The 11,143-nt window shown below is 38.0% G+C and overlaps 1 protein-coding gene across 2 annotated transcripts in view; it reads right to left on the bottom strand.

The window, feature by feature from the left end:
* The window catches only part of LOC123565324 (deleted in malignant brain tumors 1 protein-like), an 85,840-nt gene that overhangs the window by 3,781 nt on the left and 70,916 nt on the right, over positions 1-11,143 (bottom strand). The window contains exons 33-44 of one of the 2 annotated variants that reach the window (XM_053550052.1): positions 10,482-10,511; positions 9,085-9,229; positions 8,284-8,607; positions 5,526-5,867; positions 4,670-4,828; positions 4,207-4,368; positions 3,573-3,791; positions 3,096-3,203; positions 2,395-2,575; positions 1,459-1,625; positions 520-708; positions 55-183 (exon numbers count right to left, since the gene is read on the bottom strand). In XM_053550052.1, coding sequence (XP_053406027.1) covers positions 55-183; positions 520-708; positions 1,459-1,625; positions 2,395-2,575; positions 3,096-3,203; positions 3,573-3,791; positions 4,207-4,368; positions 4,670-4,828; positions 5,526-5,867; positions 8,284-8,607; positions 9,085-9,229; positions 10,482-10,511 — 2,155 coding nt within the window. The remainder of the gene's footprint in view (positions 1-54; positions 184-519; positions 709-1,458; positions 1,626-2,394; positions 2,576-3,095; positions 3,204-3,572; positions 3,792-4,206; positions 4,369-4,669; positions 4,829-5,525; positions 5,868-8,283; positions 8,608-9,084; positions 9,230-10,481; positions 10,512-11,143) is intronic. The other variant, XM_053550053.1, reaches the window with a different exon arrangement.

Raw genomic sequence — 11,143 nt, 5'->3', positions numbered from 1 at the left:
TTATAGAAATTTAGCAGGATACGGGTTAAGTAACATATTGCAAAAAGATCTTACCAAGACAAATGACGCCAACATCCTCAGTGTGGTTACAGTTATGTGTTCCTATACCACGATGTGCACACTCAAACAGTGTACTCTCGTTCCCACGGCACTTCACATTATCAAACCAGATAGGACCAGTTCCTGTATAAAAGGATGCAAGTGTTCATATTGTAGTAGCCATAAACACATGTAATTCTTTCTTCTACAAACGTTCAAAAAAAGACGATTTTTTGCGTTAATCTCCAAGCTATATGTTAACATTCTATGTTTCTCATGAAAAATTATGACATCAACCTAAGTTAATGGTGCTTTAAGAAACTACTACCAAGACATAATCCCGTATAGGTAGATATTTGAACAAACTCAGCCTTTGAAGCCAATTGCACATGCTCAGACTTTGGAGAGGCTATACTGTCTTGATCTGTTAGGGAAAAAAATCTTGCTGGTGTGTTTTTGCAAATTAAAGATATTGTCTACCTGCACCAAAAGCTGCTTGTCTGAGAGGAGTCCCTCCGTAATATCCGAGTTGTCTGCAGACGACAATAGCGTCATCTTCATCCCAGTAGTCGTCGCAAATAGTCCCCCAAGAGTTCGCTCCCGTTACATATATCTCCACACGCCCCCTGAATTCATCTCGTCCATTAACAAGACGAATATTTTTTCCTTCTGCAACAGCATTTACAATTTAAATATATCTAAATCTTGTCCAAATATAAAGAGATTAGTAAGAGTTATAATTTCTGTGATTAATTACTTAATAATGCACGGTAAATCTCTACAAAAATAAACAAGAATGTAGGTGGCAACTATACAAACTTGCCCTAAAGTAAACTTGGTATCAAGTTAAGCTTTTATTTGTACGTCCGTCAGAAAATCAGATAATGTGGCCTAGTTTGATATATTTTAGAACATGTACCACACGTAGAAACAAAACAATATAATTATTTTTCCTGCTTCAACAAAAATTCTACACTGATGGAAATGTTTTTCTGTCCGATGGAGTCTGAAATATTGATTTAAACAATTTTTGGGTGAAAAATGTGTCGTGATCTTTTATAGCTGTGAACTCAAATAAACAAAAACACTAATACTTTTTGGCAGCATTTTACAGTTTTGTTGGTTTATCGTCACATCGACACAGTTACAGGTCATATGGCAACTTTTCCAGCATTTGATGGTGGAAGAAGACCCAATCTGTCCTTCCGGAAATTGTTTAAGGCATGTGCGGGAACCTGGGTAGAACCACCAACCTTCCATAAGCCAGCTCGATGTTTTCCTCGCATGAAGAGTTCTACACCCAAGCGAGGTTTCAAACCGACATCGATAAGGGACAAGTGACTAAAAGTCATTAACCTTGACCACAGAGGCCTCACAAGCAATAATTATAAGAATAAAATCCAACAACTTTGGACTCACCCACTTTCTCGTTGTAGCAATTACTATAGGCTCCAGGATCGCGGCCACCCATACAAAGATCGGTTAGGAAAGTCGAGTTAAATCCCGTATTAAGACAGGTCATCGGCGTTTCTTCGTTTCCCAGACAGAAGAAACCGGTAACCCATGGCATACTGTATGTAAGTGATCTGAAACGATAGAGTATCCAATCATTTTTCTATTCAGTCATCAATTTCTAGCTGACTGTTTCTTGATCGCCCTTTGAGACTGTGTCAGAATGACATGTACCTTAGTTCGAGGTTTTTCGTAGTCGTATTCTTCAGTGGGAGGAAACTACTGATTTCACTCTAACGAAAGATGGTAGTAAGAGCTCTTCCGTAATCTAAAACATATTTTATGATTCTGAAGGCTGGTCATCAACAATCCTTTTTGATAAGAAATTTTGAATTCTGAATGACTTTTCTCCAGTTTGAATATGACATTATTTGAAAAGGAAAGATTCAATTCTGACTGATTTTATTGTTTGAATATTACAAAAAAATCAATAATCTTTAGCACAACGGCAACATTTTGTATCATTTTGAACAAAACAGTTTTTAAAACTTCTACTGAACAATTATTTGACTGAATGAAAACATTTTTGGATTTAAAATTTAAGCTTTTAAAACGTACATTTAAAAATTTCAAAAACATACCAACATTAAGTTTTATAATCATTACGCTGTAAATTTTGTAAAACATAATTTCCATACCAATATACGACCTGTTCAAGATTTGACAGTGTTCAAAACAAATGCAGCCAAGGAATGACCAATGACAGGGATATTGTCTCTCAAAGACGGAGGGCTTTTTATTCTTTGACAAGACCCTATCAATTATATCTGAGTTAAAGGACAGTACGCCACTTGTCAGCATTCTGAATCAAATAGTCTTATCTATGTAAAAACAGAAACTTACTTATTAACGGTATATTCAACTATTCCGTCTGTGTAACCCAAAGCTTTACATAAAACTCTGGCATCAGCACTCTGCCAGGACCAAGCACAAACCATTCCCCACCGACCCTCATACCCTATCTCCACACGTCCTGTAGACCGATTCGAACCTCCGACCATCCGATAGTTAAATCCAACGTCATCTACAAAAAATCTGACAGGGTTACCAAATAGTTAAACATCTAAATCTATACACTTATGGACCGACAAGCTATTTAATAAGTGATTTATTACATGACAGCAGAAATACATTTTCGTTTTTTTTTTTTATTTCATGTCTAACACAATTCAGTGTTGAATATACACCAATCATATAACACGAACTATAGAGCATGATTTATGGAGACATGTAATAATCTTCACAATACACGTGTATGTACATCAAATATACATTTTTGTATTAATGTATTAATCGATGTCAACAAAATACATCATCCCTGTCACATTTTTTTAGATCATTTGAGATAAAATCTGGGATTACTATGTCTTTTTTTCTTTTTGATTTATTTCTGTTTTCTATGTTTTCTGAAGTTCATAGCATGCATTTCGATGAAATAGTTTTGATAAATTACTAAAATAATTGCTCATACTAAGTCCTTCGTAAGTGTCCGGACATCTTATGAAAATGCCATGCGTAACAATATAGCGATAAACTGTACTCACTCTTTTTACGATAACAAATTACTCCCGCATCGTTAGAGGCGTAATTACAGTTCTTTAAATCTGGGCTCATCTGTTTGCTAGGACACTGTTCAAACGTTGTTTCATTGCCTGAAATTTACAACAACAAATGTTCCTCACTTTGTAACTACATACATGCTTAGTTCAGAGCTTTTATTCTATAATCGTCATAAAATAACGTTAGATAAAGATTTCTAAATATGATATTTTATATTTTAAATATCTTTGCAATCTGACATTTTCTTTTTTCATCAAAATATTACTTATCTAAAATATCATGCAGTCATTCAGCAACTTTCACTTGTAGAAGATTTTCTAGTTTATTTGCAGTATAATTTGGTAACCTCTAAAAATTTCCATTAAAAAAAGTTTCTTTCACATGTATCGCAACTTTTATTTTTAGAACGGTCAACTAGTGTAACACAGCTAACACCTAGTGTAACACAGCTAACACCTTACCCACGCACTGGACGTCTCTCAATAACACCGGTTTGTCGTTTTTCATAATATGTAGATATGCTATACCACCATCATAGCCAAACTGTTTACACGCTACCATAGCGTCCCTGTCATCAAAGTCGTGCAGACACACCCTGCCCCAGACACCATTAACGCGAACCTCGAGAATCCCGTGCAGATCACTGGCTAAACTATCGGGTGCAAGACGCACTTTGAAACCTGTGGTATTAACATGTACAAGGGTATATACTTTTGGTTTCCAAAAAAAGCTGAAAAATCTGGTAATCTATTATTAATAACTTATGAATGGCATACCTGCAGAAAATACGACGTCTTCCCTTGAATCACATATCCACTACCTTTCTTAAATTGATAATCGTCTTTAAAAATGTTGTAGCCACGTTAAACTATGATGAAAATATATCTAGCTTTTGAAGAGGTACTAAGCAAATATTAGTAATGGAGACGTCAGGCTGTTGTATTATTTGATGAAAAGTACATCAGGTTACTTTGATTATTCAAAATGCCTTACATAAATGAGTTTCCTGAACATATTTCCCTTGTTTGCGCAATTAGATATAAATCTTTACTAAGTATGTGTAGTATTATACATGTATATAATATAATGACCAACCTGTATCTTGTATGGTAGTGTTGCTGCAGAACAGGGAAATATAGTGCCCGCTTGTACAAGTTGATGTAAAGTCCATCGGACAATTTGCCAAATCCTCCTCATCACCACTACACTTCACGTTAGTAAAGCCAATATCACCAGTCAGGTTTCCATAAGCCGAACCTATAGATAAAAAGACAGATTTCATCGTCAAGAAATTCTTTATTTTCTTTCTTTTGTGAAAACATTTATCAAATTAATTCTTTGAAACGATTGGCTAATATTTATTGAAACAGACACAAGTTTTCTATAAATAAACTTCACAAACAATGTTGCAGTTTGCATGTCTGAAGAACACCAATCTTATGATAAATTTCAACATTTCGGGCTTTTGCAGGCGATTACTTGAAAGTGTTAAAATACATTCTAAACAAAGAATAGACAAAACTCCCTCCTATCCTAACTATGAAGTCTGTAAATCTACCTGGTATAGTTCGGGCATCTATGTACTCCTTCTTGATACTTCTGCATGCCACCCTAGCAGCTTTGAGGTCAAGGCCAGTGTCACAAACACCATACCATTTACCATCTTTGTGAACTTCTAAACCACCGGCGTGTGCAGTAGGCCCAGAGTTCAGTCGTACTTAAATCAAACATATAATATTGGAGATTATTCGCAGAACTTTCTTCTAATATTGAATATCTACAAATAATCAACCCTTCCAGTGAAATAAGCAAAACAAATGTTGTGACATTTTGAATATGAACAATGGGCGTAGAAAAAAAATGATAATGAATTACGGTACATAATTTTGTTGAAATTTTAGTGTTCTAACATGCTTTTCTACACCCGTGAAAATTTTTGAAAAACGTATTCTGTTCGTAATATCAAAAGATATTGCAAAAGTATTGAGGGGTCGTTTGAAGAGAAGTGTAAACAAACCTATAATGATACCTCAAAAATCTGTATACAAAGTTTTACATGCCATGAAAGCGCTTCTTAAAAGGCATAAAGCAAAAAAAAAACTCTTGTCATTTATAAGGTTACTGGTATATTTAACGATGCTCTGATAACACAGCAACAAAACTGTAAATATGGCGGTTATATTAACTGAGTCAGATATATGTTCAAATTAATTTAACTACCTACTTTATAGCTGTAATTTATAGCTGTGTTTCACTTTAAACTACCTGGTTTATGTATTAACTTGATTTATAAGGTAAACGTCGGCATCATCATAACATGTTTCAGTTTTAACTACCTAATTCATACCAATAAACGCCTGCATCATCGTGTTCCTGTTTGAACTACTTGATTTATGTGTTTCATTTTTATCTACCTGATTTATAACAGTAAACGCCTGCATCATCATTATGCGTTTCACACGGGAGAGGAAACCACCAATCAAACGAATATTCGTTGGCAAACCCTCTGTGAGGACACTGGTGCAGTTGTTTCTCATTTCCTTTACATTCAAGATGACTTATCCATATTGGCCCTGATCCTCGACCAAAATGGGCACCGCCAATTGCCTCTCCATCTGTGAAATTTAATTGCCGACAGAATACTTTAGCCTCCCGTCGATCCCAATACTGATCGCAAACTGTACCCCATTCATTACCGACAGAAACCTCAACACGTCCGAAGTGGGTACCGCCGCCCGCAAGTCTGTACTCTACACCTGTAAATGAACATTTCCTGAAAATGTTTATTTTCTTAAACAATATGCTCAGATAAACGTGCAGATCTAATTATAGTTTATGAAAACCACAATGAACAAACACCCACAAGCCAAGTACTCTCGATGAACATATCTTTCACTTTCTAAAAGAAAATTTAGCTGATAACGTTCATTTCCGAGAGGTAAATTGAAAAACTCGCATATATACGGCCAGGTGAGACATTTCTCCACCGCGATTTTTTAAGCAACACAGGCCTTCGTCTCATCTTTACAATGAATAGATGTCATAGCAAATTTTTCATTTCTCCTCCATCGTGAAGCTTTATAAGTTTTTTTTTCAGATGGAGAGAATGTATGATAAAATCAGACTTACGCAACAACTGTCTTATTTTTTTAATGGTTTTTAAAGCTAGTATGATAAGCTGTACTGCATTAATTTCATATACATGTGAGAATATAATAATTATATGTTTTCAAAATTGGTTCTGAATAAGTTATTTCCTTAAAAGATCAACCTGGATTCCTGTCTTAAGATGTCTGTGTAATATTAGTACATACAAACAACCCCCTCTCCACTGTAGCTCCTAGCATGAGGAGTACCCCAAACAACCCCCTCTCTACTGTAGCCCCAGCATGAGGAGTACCCCAAACAACCCCCTCTCCACTGTACCCCCAGCATGAGGAGTACCCCAAACAACCCCCTCTCCACTGTACCCCCAGCATGAGGAGTACCCCAAACAAACCCCCTCTCTACTGTATCCCCAGCATGAGTACCCCAAACAACCCCCTCTCTACTGTAGCTCCTAGCATGAGGAGTACCCCAAACAACCCCCTCTCCACTGTACCCCCAGCATGAGTACCCCAAACAACCCCCTCTCTACTGTAGCTCCTAGCATGAGGAGTACCCGAAACAACCCCCTCTCTACTGTAGCTCCTAGCATGAGGAGTACCCCAAACAACCCCCTCTCTACTGTAGCCCCAGCATGAGGAGTACCCGAAACAACCCCCTCTCCACTGTACCCCCAGCATGAGGAGTACCCCAAACAACCCCCTCTCTACTGTAGCTCCTAGCATGAGGAGTACCCCAAACAACCCCCTCTCCACTGTACCCCCAGCATGAGGAGTACCCCAAACAACCCCCTCTCTACTGTACCCCCAGCATGAGGAGTACCCAAACAACCCCCTCTCTACTGTAGCCCCAGCATGAGGAGTACCCCAAACAACCCCCTCTCTACTGTACCCCAGCATGAGGAGTACCTCAAACAACCCCCTCTCCACTGTACCCCCAGCATGAGGAGTACCCCAAACAACCCCCTCTCTACTGTACCCCCAGCATGAGGAGTACCCGAAACAACCCCCTCTCCACTGTAGCTCCTAGCATGAGGAGTACCCCAAACAAACCCCCTCTCTACTGTAGCCCCAGCATGAGGAGTACCCCAAACAAACCCCCTCTCTACTGTAGCCCCAGCATGAGGAGTACCCCAAACAAACCCCCTCTCTACTGTAGCCCCAGCATGAGGAGTACCCCAAACAAACCCCCTCTCTACTGTAGCCCTAGCATGAGGAGTACCCCAAACAAACCCCTCTCTACTGTAGCTCCTAGCATGAGGAGTACCCCAAACAACCCCCTCTCCACTGTACCCCCAGCATGAGGAGTACCCGAAACAACCCCCTCTCCACTGTAGCTCCTAGCATGAGGAGTACCCCAAACAACCCCCTCTCTACTGTAGCCCCAGCATGAGGAGTACCCCAAACAACCCCCTGTCCACTGTAGCCCCAGCATGAGGAGTACCCCAAACAACCCCCTCTCCACTGTACCCCCAGCATGAGGAGTACCCCAAACAAACCCCTCTCCACTGTACCCCCAGCATGAGTACCCCAAACAACCCCCTCTCCACTGTAACCCCAGCATGAGGAGTACCCCAAACAACCCCCTCTCCACTGTACCCCCAGCATGAGTACCCCAAACAACCCCCTCTCCACTGTAGCCCCAGCATGAGCAGTACCCCAAACAACCCCCTCTCCACTGTACCCCCAGCATGAGTACCCCAAACAACCCCTCTCCACTGTAGCCCCAGCATGGGGAGTACCCCGAAGTCAATGAAAATAAACTCTTAATCACATTGTCAGGAATGAGGCCAAATACAAACACAAGCAGGTAAGCACAACATAATAAAATTTTGCAACAGCTAGTCTAATGTATACGTTTCAAGCGTGTGAGTTTAAATATCTAGTCATTCCGATACTGAATGTATCGAAGAACAAAACATGTTTTTCATTGTAATATCACTGTGTAAAAGTTTTTGGTCTACGATATTTTGGATTTTTTTGTTTACAAGTAGATATAAATACGTTGTTTCTACACTTATTACTTCACTCATTTTCAATAACAAAGTAAAGCTCTACATAAATTTACCTGATTCGTTGTAACAAAGAACTGAAGCAATATCGTAATTGGTACAGTTATCTAGATTTGTCCTGTTTAAATGTGTACAATCCATTATTGTCTTCTCGTCTCCCGAACAGTTGAAGCCTCCAAACCAGTACGGGCCTCGTTTCTCCTTCAACACGTTGTTTTCTGAGTGCTGATAGGCAATACCAAATGCGAAACCTCGGTTACGACAAAACACATTAGCTTCGTTGTCATCCCAATCACGACTGCAAATTCGACCTTTGACCCCCATATATGTGACCTCAACTTGACCTTGACCGGGTTTCTCAAGACCAAAAGTGTATGTGTCTGGTGCAAGAAAAGGAATATTTTTCAAAGTTTAATTTATTGATAGGAAACAGTTATAGCTATATTAGCCATCCAAGGCAAAAAAGTCCATCTGAAAAGCTTGCAGAGAAAAAAATATAAAACGGACAATAAATACTGGAGAAACAGTTCCCTTCTTAAGGCGTTGCGAACATTTTATGCATATGCATCGATTAAAGTTTTTTTTCCTAAAATGAACATTATAGTTTAAAATAAAAAAAGTATTTAAGCAATTGAGAAGGTGAAAAAATTATCAAATATAAAACCACTCAAAGAGCAACCAAAGCTCTTTATTTAACTGCATTTAACCTAATCGCTAAAACTATATAACCAAATGAAACCAACCTGCCGAAAACCGTTTCATAGTCACTGTATAACTTTCTGTTGTTTTTTTTTCAAAGTTTTATTATGTATCAAGAGGTGTTTTAAAATATTTGTCAAATACTTGTATCTATTTACTTTCATCAATAGTGTAAGTGCTTGCGAAGCACACAGCTGATGCGTATCTCTTTGAGGAGCATTCTTTGTACTTGAGGCAGTCGGCAAGCTTCTCCTCAGACCCGTCACAATGTAGACTGTAGTTGCCTAGTTTTGGTCCGAATACCTGTCAACACATTAAAAACAAGTGAAAAGATAAGCACAGTCAAACCAGACTATGAAGACCATAGGAAATGGTAAGACGTGGTATTTCGTAAGAGGTAAATTTGTATTGCTTGTAGTTAAATGAGAAATAAATATAGTCTTTATGTAGAGGTGGGCTAAATTTTACACAACAAGTTACTGTTAAAAATCTAAAAATGCGTCTTCGGATTATTTAATATGTTCAATAACTGTATCAGTCCTTGATACTTTGAAATATATACGTAAATCATGTCACCAAAATTTTGAAAATTCTTACTGTTACTGTTACTGTAATCAATTGGAAAATGATATTCTTTTCATATTACATATTCAGCATTCAACTTGATAATTTCCTCGAAAAAGTAGCAAAGAAGTAGAGGCTACCAAACAGTGATGGTGTCGTTGAACAAAATCAATGTCGTGCGTCCAGGCGTGTAGGAATTAGATCATGAGGACGCAGCACGAGTCATATAATAAACCGCGTCTTAACGACACATATTTATTCAAAAGAAATATTTAAAAGATATATCATTTCGATTCTTATACGTTTCCACCAAATGTAAGCCGTTTTTTTTTTTGTAGTATTCATTTTCAACGATCCGTTTGGCACAACGACGTAATACAACTTGCCAATTATCTATCCGTGTTGTTGGTCTAAGCTTCCTTCCAACAATGCAGTAATTCATTGTTAGGTACAATAAAAACTTTAATATGTTGTTAGTAACCAGCATGCCACATGTACAATTCTAACTCAGCAACTACATACACGTGTCTACTTAAAGCATATTCATAAGCCTTAAAGCAGCGCATGTTGTTGGAACCATTTGTGGCTTACTTCTCCGAAAGTCTGCATGATATAGAGATAGTAATTCTACCTGCCTGTGCTCTCACTCCTCCAGATATAATACATGAATGAAAACGATACATATAGAGCTATGTAAAAAGAAAGGCTGACATGTTTTTTTACACAATGCAAACGCGTACTTGGAGGAAATCTTTACATGTAATATATGCATCCCTGCTTATAAATTACTTGAGTTCTAGACTGCAAAACTATATTTAATAAAGTTTTAATTAACGTGTAAGCATTGTTTGGAAAAAAATCAATGTTCTGAAATAAAAAAAGAACGTTTTCTGAATAAAATGGATATAAAATCCCGCACCTGCATGGCATTCCCTAATCTAAAAGCCCTGCATATCTAAACTATATTTTCAATAAACTTAAAACCTCTTACACGAGACAGTCTTGAAAATCGACCTGTTGGCTGCAATGTAAGAAAAACGTACCATCTCATACAGTTGAGGTTAGTAATTTGTTAGACCTTATCAAACTTTGTCATTGTTTGGCATATAATACCCAGCAGTGATTACGAGTTAAACTTCATTAAACTTTAATCAAACATTATTTTTAAGGTTTAACGTCACACCGACACAATATGCGGCGATTTCACAGATTTTGATGTTGGAAGAAGATCCAGGTGCCCCTCTGAGCATTATTTCATCTCGGGCAGGCACCTAGGTGAACCATCGACCTTCTGTAAGTAAACAGCTGGATGGCTTCCTCACATGAAGAATTCAACGTCCCGGGAGAGGCTTGAACCGACATCGGTGAGGGGCAAGTGATATGACTATAATCGTTCAGCCACAGTGGTCTCAAAACAAACATAATTAGTTACTTGTTCTTCTGTAACTTTATTCCAGAACATGATCTGGCAGACTATGTGTAAGCAAACTTGATTTAAAAATATTGCCCTCTGCCACAGCGTTATTTTTAATATATCTTTTACATATTCCGTGTTTTACATGTTACCTACAACACAAACAGCAGTCAAAATGTGACCAATGATAGATTATACTCCAGTAGAGGCCAATAGTTGAAAATATCGTCTGTGACACA

This window comes from Mercenaria mercenaria, chromosome 8 (assembly GCF_021730395.1).
Source record: "Mercenaria mercenaria strain notata chromosome 8, MADL_Memer_1, whole genome shotgun sequence".
In the NCBI taxonomy this organism is placed as follows: Eukaryota; Metazoa; Mollusca; class Bivalvia; order Venerida; family Veneridae; genus Mercenaria; species Mercenaria mercenaria.
This window is presented reverse-complemented; position numbering and strand designations above follow the sequence as displayed.